At 39.2% G+C, this 18,005-nt stretch overlaps 1 protein-coding gene across 2 annotated transcripts in view; it reads left to right on the top strand.

Moving 5' to 3' along the window:
• Positions 1–80: 80 nt before the first annotated feature.
• Positions 81–18,005, top strand: part of MLLT10 (MLLT10 histone lysine methyltransferase DOT1L cofactor) — a 112,626-nt gene continuing 94,701 nt past the window's right edge. The window contains exons 1-2 of one of the 2 annotated variants that reach the window (XM_042889074.1): positions 81–338; positions 3,946–4,025. In XM_042889074.1, coding sequence (XP_042745008.1) covers positions 170–338; positions 3,946–4,025 — 249 coding nt within the window. In that variant the 5' untranslated portion in view covers positions 81–169. The remainder of the gene's footprint in view (positions 339–3,945; positions 4,026–18,005) is intronic. The other variant, XM_042889073.1, reaches the window with a different exon arrangement.

The following is an 18,005-nucleotide window of genomic DNA, read 5'->3' on the forward strand; positions in this document are numbered from 1 at the left end:
GGAGCGGCGCTCGGCCCACGGCCATGGGCCCGAAATCGTCGCCGTGGCGGCGGTGGTGGCGGCGGCGGCGGCTGAGCGACTGAGGGCAGACGGCGGCAGGGATCGGACAGGCGGGGGCGAAGCGCGTGTGTGCGTGTGCGGCGCTGACGGCGGTGTGTTTAACCCTTAGATGGTCTCTAGCGAGCCGCTGCTGCTGCCGGTGTCACTGGAGGGCGAGTTCTCCACTAGCATGAAGGAGATGATCGGCGGCTGCTGCGTGTGCTCCGACGAGAGGGGCTGGGCCGAGAACCCGCTCGTTTACTGCGACGGGCACGGCTGCAATGTCGCAGTGCATCAAGGTGAGTGGGCGGGGGGCCCGCGCCCTTTTCCTGGGCTCCCTGTCCTCTGGGCCCGCGTCCGTGCCCCTGGCCGCCCCCCGCCCCCAGCGGCCCCTCGTGGCACCCCCTAGTTGTTTCCCTGCCTGCGGGCTCTCGTGCTGACTGATCTGACCCGGCCTGTCATCCCGCGCCTCGCCGTCTGTCTGTCTGTCTGTCTGTCTTTTCCCTCACGTGAGACTTCCTACGCCGTGACTTCCTGTGTTATGACTGGTAGAGACAAGGAACTGTGCTTCCAGTTTTCCGTCCCTTCTCCTTCCCCTCGGACCTTGCAGTCTTGTGCTTCCCTGTCCTTTGCACCCCGCTGACAGCCTCACCTATTGCAGTCTGGGGACTGCTGAAAACTCCTGTCTTTTTTATTATCTTTTTTTTTTTTTTTTTTTTCTTCCCCCAAAGTTCTGTCCTGGCTTCTGGCCTGGCAGTTGTTGCTTTGTCTCATTCTTCCTCTTCCTGATTCCTGTTGTCTCTGCTTTGCCCAAGTTAGATAAACTGTCAGCCAGTAGCTGAGGAGGGTTTGGGACTGGGATGTGGCAGCGTGTAGGGACAGCTCAGCTGTCATGTGATTTCTGCCCCTGCCTGCCTTCCTCTGAATGTCGTTTTTCCGAGGTCACCTGGTAGGCAGGGAGGCCTCCTGTTGTGGTTGTGCAGCAGGAGGATGCCGGTCACAGCGGCTGATGCAGGATTTGTTTGGATTAGTGAGACCGGTTGGTTGGTTTCCAGCTCAGCACAGGAGCTGGCGTGTTCTGTGTTTCATTTTTGTCAGCGGGCCGACCCTTCTGATAACACTATTTCTATTGAGTTCTTATGTTGCTTATGCTGTAAGAAAGGCAGTTACAATCACTTTTGCTTTATGTGTAACAGAACTAGGAAATAAAATTGTAGTTTCTCGCTACAAACTCCCAAACACTCATGTGAACTCCATGGTTGGTTCTGACTCCTAGGTGGTAAATAAATGGGAGGAGAGGTAACATTCTCAATCCAGTTTACTAGTCTGAATGCCTAATGTGTGTGAAAGTACTATTAACACGTCTCTAATGCTTGGTCTTAAAATAAGATGACATAGTAGCTGTTTGTTGCACGTATATGTTCTTAAATAGCGGCCTTCATTTAAGGAGACGTGCAGAAGAATTCAGTTAGTCTTGATGCTGGAGTTCAGGCAGAGAGGAGCTGACAGTATCTGTGAAATCAGCTAACTTCTGAATTAGTTTCATGTTGTTTTAAGAGCTGAATAAAGTTAACTGGTAAGTTAACTGCTTTTGTGGAACCTTAGAATCGTGAAAAAGAACACCAGAACATGAATAGTTTAAGAAGTCATATCTGAACCACCTACTACTACTGTTGTATTAAGTTTAGCATCTTCATTTAGATTTAGAGTCTCACTGATGGTTTCAGTGAGCAGATCTGATGATAGCGGCTGGGTGCTGCCAGTACTCACTGAACTGAAAAAGTAACAAGAAGGTTTAGGAAGTATTCCTAATAGAGAGAGAGAATTAAGTAAGTTGGGTGCAAGAGTATTGCACTTCTTTAAGTTCAGGTCCAAATCTGAAATTGAATGTGGAAGGAAGCATGCAAAGTCCTGCTTCTAAATCCAGGTGCTGTTTTAGTGATAATAAGAAAGGGAGAACTGTATGTTTTGATGTATTGTATTGGTAATGTTTTCTGTTTTTAATTTGACATGTTGTGTGAAGATGGTAGAAGAAACATGTTGATTCTGGATTTTCTTTTTGTAGTCTTTCTGCAGTGGTTGTCAAGGTAAAAGCTGGCGCTCCTCATTTGAAGATCAGATATAAGAATTCCCAATGAGATATTCTTAACTGCATTTTAAAATTATTGTAGTTAGTTCTAATTAAATGAGAGGAGACACCTTTGCCAGCATTATGCCATTGGCAAGTTGGGAAGTACAGAATTCCTCAATGCGTTTTCCTTTGTGCAATAGTAGAATTAACCAAAGGAAAACAAGAAACTCGAGAAATAATATCACAGTGTGTCAGAGCACAAAGCTGTGGTGGAACTCTGTTAGGCTCTGGAGGTACTTTTGCATTCGTACTAAGTACTTCAGCTTTGTTTTTTTTTGCCCAGCTTTTTGGGTTGCCTTTGGGTTTCATTGGCAGCCCCATCTCAGAGTTGCATTCTGCAGTTAGTTTCTTACTCTGCACTGCCTTCTGGTAATTTCAATGTGTGACTGCATGCTTGAAGTCTCCCACTGAATTTATAGAGGAATTCAGAATCCCCCCCCTCCTGTCTGTAGCTAATACAAATGCAGCTAAAATTAGATGTTTTCTCTCATGTTAAAATTTTTTCTTGTACAGGGTTATCAGGTAGTTTGGTCTGTCAGCGCTTGGATAATGTATTTGAAAATCTGACAACTGATCTTAGTATGACTAAGTGTATGCACAGAATAGGAAAGTAGTTTCATTAACGCTTCTTCGTAGAAGGAAAGGTGCCTTGTGGAAGGGATAGCTGTGTCGTGGAAGGAAAGCTGTTTTACATACTGATGCTGCATTAGTTTATTGTTTGTTTATACAGGCTAGCACAAAACCAACAATGTTTTGGGATATATGGTAGAAGATAGCAATATGATCTGAACTTTCCTTATTAATTTAAGCTATTAATATGTGATCCCCCCAGATTTTTTAAAATTTAAATAAAATATCCTAACTGGCTATTGAGGCATTAAAAACACAAGGTCAGAGTCATGATTATGTTTTTTGAGAAACATTTTTGGCTTTATGGGTTGTTACTAGTCATTAAAACCGTGCAGATAGAAGAACTAAGTGCTATGAGCAAATTGTGATACCATCACTCTGTCAGGAGTTCTTAACGTTTTTTGATCTGTGCATTTTGAACATAAGCAGTACTGCCAAGTTGCTAAACTCTTTTTCTGTTGAATTTCTTACCAGACTTCTGTATCAACGTACTATAAAAATATTGATGATAGGCTGGCAGAGAAATGTGCACATCTCCAAGCAGCCCTTTCCTAAGGGTTTATGTTGTAGCCTGCTTACAGTTACGGCGTTAGTCGTGATGCTCAGATTGGTTTGTATTTAAAGCTTCATGTGAATTTTCTGGGCAAAAAAGCCAACTTTTTCTCATTGTTAAGTTCACAATGGATTTTTTACCTAAAAAGGGTTATGTTATTCATAAAGTGTAAGAAAACATGGTTGTAACTGAGCGTATGAATGTGGTGTGGCCATCTCAAACCCTGTAAGTCACTTTTGGTTTTGTGTTAAGAAAAATCAGTACGACAAATGAGTGCTTATTATTGTAAGGTATGTCACCTGTTTTGCTGGTAAATAAATAGCAAAACATATTGCATATAAAATGTATTGCTGCTTTTGAATTATTACATTACTTAAAAATTAATTGAAGCAAGCATTTTTTCATAAATTGAAGTGGAAGGTAATTGTTCTTGATGTCTGGTACCGTTGTGGTAGAACTTCATGTGCAGTGCGTAGGTGTGAATTTGGGTCATTGATGTGAGATGTATTAATATGAATTTTGCAAAAAAGCGTAGTGTTATGCTGTAGAGATACTGCAAATTTGCTGACATATTGTGTCTTGTTCAAAACAGCTTGCTATGGAATTGTTCAAGTACCCACTGGACCTTGGTTCTGCAGAAAGTGTGAATCTCAGGAAAGAGCGGCCAGAGTGGTAGGTGCTTTGTTACATGTTGCTATTTACAGTGATGGTATGGGCAGTGTTTGCTGAGGTATCTCAGTGACAGTAGAAAATAGCTCTGTTTTCTGTCATAATTCCATCTATTCAGGAAGACTTTTTTGTAAAGCAATCTCTAATTGTTCTTTTTTGTTTCTTCAAACAGCTGTTGGTGTGGTTATTTTCTTCTTATCTGTGGTGGGGGTCTTGTATATTTTTGTCTGCTTAATACTTTTATGGTTATTGTTCTAGATTTCAGAATCTAGTGCTTACTTTGAATTGGCTTTTGTCATACAATACTTCTAAATAAAGAAATGTGTTCTTCTGTCCTCTTATTTATTTAATAATGGTAAGTATTGAGGACTCAGGTAAACCTCTGAGCAAAAAAAAGCAACCAAGAAATCAATTACAACCCACTTTTTTTTTGTGATTACATGCGGTTCTTTTCTGTTTTTCAGTTGTATGTTATTAACTCAAGCTGCGTGATGTCAGATTTTTAGTGAGAGAATCATTCTCATCACTACTTGTAGTTTGTTTTCCAGCAAAAGCTAAAATGAGGATGTTTTGAAAGATGAAGTTGTTTTTTTTATCTCTTAAAAATAAATTCTTTGTATAAAAATCAAAGGATAGTTCAGTGCCGTGGGTCATTGTGAACTATTTTTAGTTTTCAAAGCTAAAGACAATGAGTGTAAAACTGAATTTTTAGTTTCATCAGTGGCTGGCAGGGTGTTTACATGAACTGCTTGCTGTACTGTATTTTCTTTTTACTGTAGTGTACTATAAAAATGTTAGGAAGACTTCCCAGGGTGTGAATTTTTGGCATAGAGTTGAACAGTCTTGTTCCTCTTCTTTTTCCCATCTCACATCTAGTAATTTCATAATGTGCTGGAATGTGTTTCCTGCTCCTTCAGAGCAGATCTGTTGGTGGAAGCAAGAACAGATTGGAATCAATGTGCTCTCCAAATATTTGTCAACAGAAAATCAAAACCACCACCCTTCATAAAGAAAGGTCATTTTTTTCCTTGTCCCGGGAAGATCACCAGCAATGTGAAGTTTTAAGAGGAATGTTTTTTTTCGTATTACTGAGTTTGATACATTCAGTTTGACAACACAAGAAAAATTGTACAGGGGAGAAGAGAGATGGTGGCTGAAAGGAAGGATTTTCTGGCTCATGATAGGAAATTCTCATCAGGATTTAGTGTAGTTATTCCTGCATTCTCCTGACCCAGTGTATGAAGAAAAACTGCACTGACTTCTGAAATAAGCCTTGTATTACTGCTGCCTGATACTTTATGGAGTTCACCAAAGAAAATTGCTTTGATGGGCATTACACTGCTCTTCTTCACTGATGGAATTTGTTAAGCAGTCAGCTTAACTGAGTTCTCTCCTCACTGTATTCAGTTTGTGTTTCCACCTCGTGTCTGTGTACTGTACAAAAAGCTGATTTGTTTTTTAAAAGAAGAAGTGAAGAAATCTCTCCTATTTGTCATACAGCACAGGTTTAAGTGGTTCTTAAGTGACCCCATGTTTGGAGGAGGGGTAAAACAGCTTTATAATAGTTAAAATTTTAAGAACTGCATGTATGCTAGTGAATTACAGACGTGGTGCTTGTCTCTGAGGTGTCTCAATGAAGTCCTTAATGTAGAGAAACTGAGCTTCGATCGGAAACCAAAACATTATCATTTATCAGACACAGAAGGTGGACCACACAGAAGCAACCCCTTCATCATCCTTCTAGGAGGCTGGAGCTTAGTTTTTCTGTTTGCATTTTTGTCTAGAAACAAAACCAGAAACTGTATCACATTTGAATGTGCTTCAGCTTACTTTTAATTGTTAAGAAGACCCAAGTCTTGCACTCAAGGCAGATGTTTCCATACTGATGTGCTCAGAAGATTTCTTATTGTTTTAAGCTGCAGTTGAGAAAGAAGGTCTAGTTGCTTGCACTGAAGTTAGACTTGCTTAACAACTGAATGAAGCAGACTAGCTCAAGAGCATGTAACTTAGGTAGGTGGATCACCAGAGAGCTTAACAGCAGAAATGAGTTTCCTATGTACTTTCAGTTACGATGTCTACCTTCTTTTTATTCTTTTTTTTTTTTTTTCCCAGCTGGCCTGCTACATACTGCTTGTCAGTGGAACTGATGGAGTTGTGTAGGCTGTGCAAGCCTCCTGGCTGATTGACTTCTGTGGTTTTGATAGTGAGGTTGTTGCCAGTATTCTGGGTTTAAATGGTCAGCTGTTTGTTGGAAAGCACATTGTGGTGACTGAAAGCTGTCTCGTGTCTTGGCTCTGCTGGAGCCATATTTCTGTGTGCGTGAGAGAAACTGCAATTTTGGTAAACTTAAGCTTGTTAATGGACATATTAAGTTATCTGGTAGTTATTTGGCTTATAATCATACATATACAGTGCATAAGAAGTAGATGAACTAAGAAGTAATCCCAGTATGCTTTTTTTTTTTTACAATAAATATATACTTTTTTAGTATTGCTTGAAAAATGTGTTTTTCCTGAGTGAGCTGACTTAACTCATGGTGTGTTGACTCCCTTCAAGATTGGTGGCAATTGCTTTCAGTTTTGCTGATGTCAGCGTTGACTGTTATGGCACTGCATTGTGGGCATTTTTGATGTGTTCAGAACTTCTGAATCAAAAAACTGGGCAAAGTCGCTGTAGGAAAAAATTGATATTAGGCTCCATGAGAGGATGTGTGCTTATGAAATAGTATGTTAAAGGCTTTAGGTCCTGACTTGGAGAGCTGATTAATGTGTGTAAGTTCTTAGTGCTGCTGTCCAGAGAGAGCCTAGAGAAGCTAAGTTTAGAATTTATAGCGCAGCTGTTTACAAAAAAACTTTTTTCCCCATCAAGCTATTATGGTCAAGACATTTTTCTTGATAATCTTATTTCAAGAATGATTTAATTATAGTATTTACAGGAGTAGAAATAGGCAACATGTTTTACTACAGGCTATTCTTCCTTATGCTTATCATGAGGGAGCTGGAATAATCCATGTGAAAGAGATACGAGGCAGACATCTGACATTTGCACAGTTAGCTTTTGTGTAGTCAGGCTTCTACCTGCTTGGGTCCTCGTGGATGCAACTTGATTTAGAGAGACAAGAAGATCTTGGCAGTTTGGAATTCCAGGAAGCACAGTTCGTATCATACGTGGGAGTTGGATTGCTTGTAGTAGAACAAGTGAAGTAATACAGTGTTGATTTTTTTCCCACTGCAATATGTATGTTGTAGGCATCTCATTGGATCTGGAAAAATGTTTTAGTTGAAACTGAGTAAGATTGTTAAAGATGATGTTTTTTTTTTTTTTCCACTTGGCATTTCTGTAATGTTTGTTTTTGATGGGTTAGTTTATGAAGTCAAGTGCAACACTGGCTTGCAACGGAGTCCTGATGTTTGAGTGAGGCTGCAGCTGGCCTTATTAGCCACCTGGATTTGAGCCCTGGGGAGTGTGTGGAGGGGGCTGTGACTCCCTGTGGAGTTAGCCACATTTGAGTAGCGTTCATCTGGATGTCAGTTGAGTTGAGGGTTACTGGAGTCTCGACACTTACATGTATTTCTTGGAATTTGTTGAGAGACAGACAGACCATGCAGTCAGTGCAGATGATACAGTACCTCATAGTTAGGGGTTCTGAATTGCAGAAACACAGCTGTAGTGTTTACCTCCAGTGTGAATTCAGGTACATTGTACTGCTGTAGTGATAGGTTTCTGCTTCAAGTCCTGCCAGACCTGAGCTGTTCCTGCATCTGCTGCACAGATGATCTGAACTCTGAACACTTGAGAATAATTTTATTTTAATCTGTAATATAGCAGTGTTTGTAGTTTGCCTTTCCAGATTCCTCTCTTTTTTTTTTTTCCTTTTAAAGCTTTAATCACACGTGTTTGCAAGTTCATTATTGAAGAGCTGTTCGTAAGGGTTGAATGATATATTCATAATTTAGCCCTGACTTCCCCCCAGCATTTAAAAATATAAAATAACCATGCTTGTAGCATTGCTTGCATTTTGCCTGAACAGGAGGAAGTGAATGAGGAGAAAATAGGAATGCAGACTTTGGAAAAGCATATGAGTTTGTAATCAGGGCTCTGACAGTTTGGGCACAACAAGTTGCTGCTGCAGGAGTGGGATCTTGGCCTGTGCTGAGAGGCTTTTTGATGTGATTGTTAGATCTGCAACTGCTAAATAGAATGCATGTTGATAAATAAGGTCACAATAAGGATGAAGCAACCTTAATTTTAGAGGAAGAAAGTGGTTTGTAATGACTTGCTGCTTTCACCTTTTTTTATTCTTCTATGTGAACTACTGGCAGCCTAATAGTTAATTCCAAGATGAATTTACTGTGTGTTATTTCTGAAGGTACTCCTTGAAATAATTCTTAAAGAAATTTTGGAATGAACACTCTGTTATATGTATCCATAATTAATATTAAAGGACAATTTTATTGGGCTATAATTAATTGGGCTACTTTAATAGTACACTGACAAGCAGTAGAAAAGTTGCTTTAATTTTGAGCATAGAATGGAAAAATTTACTTACTTTTATTTGTCACTTGTGTTTTCTACACAATAGTAAATAGTAAACTTCTGAATAAGGGGAGTGACTGTAAAATACAAATGACCAGAATTTTTTTTATTAGTATATAAACTACTTCTAATATCCCCATGCTTCCTCTCCGTCTAGAAGTCAGCCAGTGTTTGTTCGTAGTTGGCTAAGTGAAGTAACCTGCCTGTCTGAAGATACACAGGCATTGCACTTGACATTTCTGCTTTTATTCTGAACCCGTATGGATTAAGAGAAGTGCATTTCTTGTCTGTTAGACCAGTGACTGTTGGTTTGCCTTGCATGTCCTGAGTAGAGAGAATAATGTATCATGTTCAGATTATTTTCATGTAAGTAATAATGACAGACCCTTAACTTCATCGCACTGTCTCAGAACAAGTTGCTTAGGACTGTCTCAGAACAAAGTTGCTTAGGATCCTGTGTTGTCTGGTTGTCACAGTTAGTAGTACTGTTTGCAGAAGATGCTGGTGGTTTCTGTGCACTCTCAACTTGCCGTTTTCCTTAGAGATATTGATAAAAAGTGCAGTGTCACTGAAGAAATGGCTTCTTTAGTGTTATTTAAAGACACAACAACATCTACCCATTTGCTTGAAGCAGTAAAAAAAACCAAAAAACAACTTTAAAGTGATTTTCTTTAATCTTTGTTAACGTATCTGGTATAGCTACTGATGGCACCCTGATGGTTGGTAAAAAGGAGGGACTTAACAAAATTAATAGAAGATGATGCAGTTACTGGCAGCAGCTCAAGTTTGATGAAATATCACTGCATTGGACATCAAGAGAATTTATGTGTGAAAGCTTTAAAAGTGGATAATGTCACACAAATGGTCATCAAGTTGTGAATTTCATAACATCCAGGGGATTGAATCATTGCTGATTCTAGGATTGCTTAGAAGTACAGATGCTTTTTCACACAGAGGATGGTGACACACTGAAACAAGTCGCCCAAGAAGGCTGTGGACGCCCCATCCCTGGTGGCATTCAAGGCCAGGCTGGATGTGGCTCTGGGCAGCCTGGTCTGCTGGTTGGTGACCCTGCACATAGCAGGGGGGCTGAAACTAGATGGTCATTGTGGTCCTTTTCATCCCAGGCCATTCTATGATTCTGTGATTTTATGATTCTATGCTGATTATGGGGTCATCTTTTCTGAAGGAAGATGGCTAAGTTGAGTAAAATACTATGATTTGCAAGGTGAGATATAGTCCTTTGTGGAATTGAAAGGAAAATCAATGCCAGGACATGGAGATTAGAAGTGGCTCTCACATTTAGCATTTTTGGTTGGTTTGACTGTTCATTTGAATGAATTGAATGTGTGTCTTTAAGGTGAAAATTACCTGTGCTATGTTTCAAAGCATAACAGCATTTGAAATAAATAACTTAATTACTGCAAGCTCAAGATATATAATATCAAATAATTTCATGCATTTGGGTGCACTGGCTAAATACAGTCCTGTGAACAGTAAAAAATATGCAGCCTTGCTGTTTCAATGGAGAAATTTGAGAAAAAGTTTCAAGATTTTAAAACAAAAAAAATCAGTGTTTTGGTGTATTTGTGATTCTCTTTTCAGTCAACGGAGTACGTTACCTGTGAATTTTCAAGTGGAAGGTATGGAGTTGCAATCAGACATTCAACTGAAGGAAATTTTGGTTGTGTCTCTTCACCAGACTTTTATGAGACCTATCTTGCCAGAGAAAAATATCCTTCATTTCACAGTCACGCCTTATTCATGCAGTCACTTTTTGGCAGTGCGTGTGTTTGTGAACAATAATTGCCAAAGATGGAGAGTAATATTTCACCAAAAATCTCTGACAAACGCCTTGAGAACTCACTAAGAATTGCAACCACTTCAATTGAACCAGACATTGACACATTAGTTTCATAAAAACAGGGTCAAATATCCCACCAGTTTTATGTTTTTGTTTCACTTTTTTATATTTTAATAAAAAATACATAAATTTTTGTTACTTACATACGTTAACTATGTTGTAGATTTTATATGTGGCCCGAGACGGCAACTGTTTGCTCATTGCGGGTGGCCTAGGAAAGGAAAAAGATTGGACAGCCATGAAATAATCTAAATGTCCTGTGGCAAAATGAGTAACTAAAATGAGAATAGAGCCTAAAGCAAAACGTTTTCTTTCATTGGAAATGCCTGGTGCTCACACGGAAATGTTTTGTGACCATTAGTTTCATTTCCTTAATTGATGAAAATTTGTTAAATCACAGGCAGAGATATTCTGTAAAGAGCTTCTCAACTGCCAGGGGTCTTAAAATGTGCACTAGGATTTTATACCTCAGAATTTTTAGGGTCCAGCTCTAATGTGTTTCAGGAAGACACTGAAGAGAACCAATGCAAACTTGTTTTTCTTTGGCTGTTACTTTAATTGGGATACTTACAGCCTGATAGCAAAAGCTTAGGTGGCTGGTTGGAAATGCAGCCAAACGTGTCATAGCCTTCTGATGCTTTCCAGTAAGGGTAGATGTATGCGTTTTGAATTTTGTGTGTGCTTATAGTTTGTGTTCCTGTGACATCAGGACTTGGTAGTCTTAAGTATGTGCTGGGAAATATATGACATGGGACTTGCGAGGTTGGAGTAGCCACATCTCCATGTGTGCTGTGTGGAGCTGGGGGTCGTACTGATGGTCAGTTGTGCTGCGCGTTATCTCTTGTAGTTATGTGTACCGAGTTAAAGTATGACTGACTGTCACCTGTGGTGTGTACTGAGTGGATGGTCTTGGAAGAATGCTGATTTGCATGTTGAGTGCCTCTAATCTTCTTGTCGTATTTAGTAAATTTACTGTCTGTAGTAGACGTCCTTGACAGAGCTAACTGAATCTGCATGTACCTTTATCTGATCTCTTGATAAAGCGAACTAGATTGAGTCTCTGTAATTTATCCAGGTATAAAGCCCCAAATACTGCAGGTAGTCAGTCTGTTTTTCTCTTACCTGTCAACTGTCTGCTTAAAAAAAAAGTTTTCTCCTCCTCCTGGGACAGATGACTGAATAGAAATGGGGCAGAGATTCGGCAAATTTGTCAGCATCGAGAAATGATTATTTGAAGAGGGAGATGACTTAATTTCTTCAGTTGTCAAGTTGCAGAACATAGCACTTTGGAAGAGAAGTGTGACAGTATGCGTTCGTTTGCTCTATTAGTGGTGTCAGCCAGTTGGGGATTCATGAACACTTTCCCCATGGTAGTAGAAGATCTTTTTGTTCCTGTTGGTTCTTCACTGCAGCATGTAAGTACTGGAGCCTGATGTGAATCACAGGTTAGAAACATTGGAACTTCAGTAGTTTTTGTTTGCCTCTTTTTAGATATCTTAGTTTGAAAAATTGTGCAGTTAGCTGCTTGCTGACTTCTGCTTAAAATACTTGTATGGTTGAAAGCTATTATTTATAGAGACATTTAAGATAAAAATATGGAAGGTGTATGCTGTAGGTTTATGAGTAAGGTCATAATTCTGAAATACTGCAGGTTAAGACTGTTGATAAGGTATCTTACTATCGAGCTGTAGTTTAGAAACTGATAAGTAAAGAAATGTGGATTTGGTTATATGACCATCAGATACATTATACAGATAGCATAAATACTGTGTATTGTGTGGATAACAGCATTGACTATCTGTGTTACATAGATAGCAATGTTGGCTGGGCTATATATTACCATAGGTGCTTTTGAAAAAGAGATTATGTGTAATTAATCCTTTTTGCTCTACTGAACAATGAAAAAGAAAATGGAAACGATGAAATTTTGATGTTAGTAAGTACTAGTAAGCAAGGGTTTGAAAAATCAGAAGTAGTTTGTAATGGGTGGTTTGAAAGTACCTCATTAGTTCTGAGGAAAAATGATCAAAAATATTAATAAAACATCAGAGTAAAAAGGTAGGCTGAGTTTGGTCTAAGTTCAGTAATTTCTGCAGCCCTTGGGAATGCGTGTGAATTTGAGAGGGCTGGATTTTCTGGAGGTTTCAGGAGCTGTAAGGTTGGTCTCCTCTGGTTAGTATGTTGGCAACATCAGTTTTGTCTCATGAGATAGTCTGAAGGGGTGAATGGAAAAATGAAATGCCACTGAATTCTGAGGCCTGGGGTAGGTTATTACCAGCAGATGCAGGCATGGTCAGTCTCCTATACATCCTGTTGCTGGGTGTGTTTTTGTACTAACCATCTGTGATTTCTCATCTATTGATATGCCAAGAGCTAAATTTCCATTATTCTGGTTTGCCCCACTCTGCAAGTATCTTTTTTTTTTTTTTTTTTCCTTCTATTTGTTTAATCCTGGAAAACTTGGCTTCTCTTTAGGCTGTCAGGCGTGTATCCTCTGGATTAGCTGAGTTAAACTTAGGTTTTCTGTTAAGTATAATCTAATTGTCTGTTGTTTGATTATTTGATTAATTTATTTTCATGCTAGTCTTTTCAAAGTATGGTGTCTGCTCATAGAGGAAGCCATGCTTGCCTTGTCCCAAATTATTCTGTTTTTTTCTTTGCTTTTTAAGGAGGAGTCTGCAGGATTTTCTTCTGTCCAGTGTTTTCATTTTAAAGCACTTGTGTTGGTTTTTTAACTTCTTTTTTTTCTATCAAAGAAATGGGCCAAAACATGAGGAAGAGAGATAGTGAAAGAAAAGTTTAAAAAGGGAATATAAGAAAACTAAAAAAGGAATATAAGAAAACTTAAGACTCCATCTTCTGTTTGAAGAGAATAGGACACTGTATGGTTTGAGATGGAAATTAAGCTTGTAAACAAATCAGTTCACACATGGCTGATGCTGGTTCAAAAATTTGAGATGTAGGTACGCTGGGGAATAATAGTGGCCCAAGAAATTTGCATTTATTAGTAGAGTATGGTTGTATTCTTGTCCTACTCCCTATCTTCATTCCTGTTACATTCGTTATCTAACATAGTTGTTCTTATGGTCTTACGGAGAGATGACTCGAAGTGATCTGGCTGAAAACTAAGAAGGGAAAAAGAGTATTTTATTTTTAGCTTGCTGATCAGGATTTCCATATGGTCGAATGATTGCTCTTCCAAGAGCAAGGGAGACAGTAGAAAAGTACACAGCAGGGGGTGGCCAGTGATCTTCTTTTGGCAGAAGTCAGCAATTATGTTAGCTTAAAGTGAATCTGAATTGAAGTGAGCTGGAACTGCAGCCTAATTTCTCAGCTAACAGCTAGGAACTGTACTCTATTTTAGCTGCTGTAGATCTTTTGCGTTATTTAGGTTAACGGGTCATACTGAGACACACTGTTTATTGCATTATTGCAGTGCTGGGAATGCTGGGAATTCAGTCCTATAGGACTTGGCTTGCTTGGACAGTCATTACTCAGGTGAATGGCTCCATTGGCCTACTGTGGATTACAATTCAGTAAATTACTTGCATATTTTGTTTTATTTGTTTTTTTTTTTCTTATAGCAAGATAAAATATAAAATGGATATCTCCACATTATGCTTATGAAACTTGCTTCAAATTAACAGAACTCTTAAGGAAGAACAAGACTGTATTTCTACCATTCTTTTCTTCTCTCTTTTATAGTCTTGTTCTTATTTATATACTCTGTCTACTCTATAAGTCTCTTCATTTCAACACTAATAAGCTGGTCTGTTGGACTAAATCAGTTTCTCTCTTTTTTTCTGATTGAAAAATTGGTGGAATTAAGTTAGCCAAAAAGGCTCCAGTAATTATTTTGTATAATGTCTACTGATGGATTTGGCAGTTGTTATTCTAGGTTAAAATGGAATGATGTATTTATCTAAAATGAGGGAGGAAACTTGGGACCTTAATGCAGTGGAGCCAAGTTGTATTCTGAGTAATTCAGTATAGGAGGTTGAGTTTATGTAGCTCTTGCTTTACTTGTGTTGTTTTGGTCTTTCTGACTTTACTTTTCCTACTATATGTCTTTAATGGTCACCTCCATTCTTTTTATTTTACTGTTATTCTTGATTATTTTTTACTTGTTTAAGACAAAAGCTATGTCTGTGAACTTAGTCTGTTCCACCAGAGAGTTTCAAAACTGAGGTCTGCATGTTACATTCTGTAAGCCAGTAATGCTCCTTTTATCACTTCTCTTCTTCAAATCAAAATCAACTGGTTGTACCTACAGCACCGCATGCACTCATGGCCTGCTGTGCACGCAGTAAAGGATGTGGCTATTCCTTTGCATCGCAGTCAGCCTTTCTGGTATTCCCATTTGCATGGTCACACCCAGTGTTTATCTGAATTGTTGATCAGTCTTAGGAGTTTGCCCTGTTTTTGCTGTATTTTTTTTTCCCCGGTAGATTTAGTAGTTCCATGAACAGTAGATCTCAGAAATCCTTTCCAAGGGCTGACCCACAACTGGGGAAGAGAACCTTGCTGTTGTCAGTGCTTGAGTATTATAGGTCATCTGGCCATCCATACAGAACCTTTTTGCCTTCAACTGTCACAGAGATTGAAGCTTTATTCTATTGTGTGAGTTACATGCAGATGTGGCATTTAGTAAAGAGATTCAGCTGTTGTTCAATTCAACATTAAGGTCTGTCCATAAATTAAAGAAGGAGACATGATTTTGGATGAAAACATTCAAATAAGAAATTAAAATTAACTGTATTTTTGAAATACGTATATATGGATGCTATTCTATTTCTTTTCTCCTAAAGAATCTTTTGTAACAACATGTGTTTAAGCATTTTGAAAGTACCCAGGATTTTTTTTTTTTTTTTTTTTTTTTTTAGCCACTTTGCAAATTCTCAGCTGAAGTTACCACTTTTTTTTGAAACACAGAAACATAAAATCATTTGTGTTGGAAGGGACCCTTAAAGGCCATCTAGTCCAACTCCTGTGCAATGAACAGGGACACCTACAGCTGCATCAGGTTGCTCAGAGCCCCGTCCAGCCTGTCCTTGGATGTCTCCAGGGACAGAGCATCCAACACCTCTCCTGGCAACCTGTTCTGGTGCTTCATCATCTTTCTCCTTATATCCAGTCTACATACAATTTCAGAGACTTCATGTGAAGGGTCAGGCAGCAGAAGGTCTGTGACATGAGATCCATCGGAAATGGTTGCTCTATCTAGTACTGCTCTAAGATTTTAGAACGGGTAGTAAAATATTTGTTAAAAATGTAATGGGAAGATTTTCTGCTACTTTACTTACTTGTCTCAATCAGGTGGGAATGAGGCACATGGGGCCCACCAGGCAAGGACACTGGTTCTGCTGCGTGGTGCCTGTTGTGAGCAGGTAACATATGAGAGCGTGTAGGCTGGGAACCAGTTAGATTCATAGCCTAGAGCAAAAAGGGCAAAGGGTCGCTGTGTGGTATATTAGCTTATTATAATGCTACTTTATTGCAGATGGTAGCTAGAATTCATAGCACCAGAAACGCTACATATCATCAGAATCCCACCTCCAGCTCGAGAGCCGAGCGCAGGCATTCGGCTCCCTGCCAATAGCAGGATACTCTACAGAATTCCCAACACTTCAGTTTTCTTTCGTTGTCAAAGCTCTCTCCTCCAGATCAGTTTTCTGTTTCCTATCTTTATTGTTCCCTGACTGGTTGCAGCTACAGAGGAATAATGAGGGGAGATCTAATGGACCTGAGCCCTATGGGGATCTGAGACAAAAAGAAATGAGTTGAAACTAAACTCTGAAGAGACAAAGGAGCATACTGAACTCTTACACATAAATAACTGGTTCTGTTCCTTGTCACTCAGTATCCTGTGATTGTTTTCAATTTTTTTATTCTATGACTTATATAAAGTTTGTTCAAGAAGTTTATTCATTCTTGTTTATGTTGCAGTACTGCCATTCCCTGCCTTCTGTATTGCTGTTGTAACTAACTGTGGGATTATGCTGTAAATTGTGTGAGAAATACACACTGAATTGAAAATATTAAAAGTTTATTTCACTCCATTTCACTGATCTGGTTTGAAGAGCAGCCTTGCAGAGTTTAGCAGCTGTGGGAGTGATGGAAGGAGAGATTATTAAGGGAGTGGTGAAGGGAAAAAGAAGGGAACCTCCTAAACTGGTTTTACTACTAGTGAAAATATATGATGAATTTTCACAGGCTTGTGGAGGTAGGGCAGGGGAAACTATGTTAATAGCTTCAGTTGTCTCTGTTCTAGATACATCATCTCAGCTCACTGCTCTTAAGCTGTATAGCTTTGGGATGGAAACAAACTTTATTGCACTATTACTGTCAGTATGTACCAGGCTTCTTACTTTGAGAGTCTAATCCAGTATGTATGGAATTCATTAAAATTAACCTCCAGCTACTGCGTGTCTCAGCAGCTTGCATGTAGTTAATCTCCAAACATGGAGAGCTGAAGTGTTAAGATACAGCACATTTACTGCATATGTAAGATTTTGTTGGAAAGGAATAATGGAGTCATGGAATGTCTTAGGTTGGAAGAGACCTTAAAGATCATCTAATTTCAATTCCCTGACATGGACAGGGAATGAACCAATCGTTCATTTCAGTTGCAAGAAGGTCATTATAATCTTGACTTGAAAAAAAAGTGGTATAGTGCTCCAAGTCTGGAGCTTACAGAACAGTTTGGAAGTTTTCAGACACTTTGACCTTTGAATTTCACTGTAGACTTAATGTTGCCTTTTAATAAGTTGCTGATCATTTTCATGGGTTGATGTGAGGGAAGAGTAAGGGAAGCAAAAGACTGGAAGGAGGAATCCTAAAGATTCTTTTTCTTGTGTGCATCTGCCTATACCAATGTACTCAGCAAAAATAATTCAACAACTTTTCAGTTTTACCTTCTGTGAAAGCCTCTTTGCTGCTAATACCAGTTTTGTTACAGGTTACATAGTCCTGAAGATATACTTTATCTGTGTTAGTTTCAGGAATTCCCCAAGTCTGCACAGACTGTTTTTGAGGCACATAGAGCATCGTAGGCTCCTTTATCTGCTAGCTTAGCAGTTAGCTGATAACAGAGAACTGTGCAGCTCAGGAAACAGAGAAGATCCATACTGATGTCTGTCTCCATTTGAAGGGTGTGATGAAAGGATGCATCTGAAGATCAGACTGTTACTGGGTTTCTTAAAAAAGCTTGTTAGACTGGTACGGTTTGGGTTGTTACTAATTTGGGAATACATAAAGATTGCAATAAAATGATGTCTAGGTATAGGTTCTCCTGTATCAGTACTGCTTTTCACATCATCTGGACCAGTTAAGTGGAATGTGTGTCAAACCTGTTCAGTTTATATAGTCTCTGGACTGATTTGGAATTGATTGACTCTATTGTGGAAAACTTAGTGCTAAGCTTGATGTTAGGAAGTTGATAGAAACAGTTGCAGCAGAAAGATTGCACTGCTGTCATTCTGGTATGTCACAAGAAAAGGATGCCCAGCTGCATGTTTCAAGACACGCAGTCTTCGGGAATTTCAGGGATGAGTCAATTTTTGACCAGTTCATGAAACAGAAAA

The sequence above is a fragment of the Lagopus leucura genome, unplaced genomic scaffold (assembly GCF_019238085.1).
Source record: "Lagopus leucura isolate 7727_CA_CO unplaced genomic scaffold, USGS_WTPT01 Super-Scaffold_100157, whole genome shotgun sequence".
NCBI classification, from domain to species: Eukaryota; Metazoa; Chordata; class Aves; order Galliformes; family Phasianidae; genus Lagopus; species Lagopus leucura.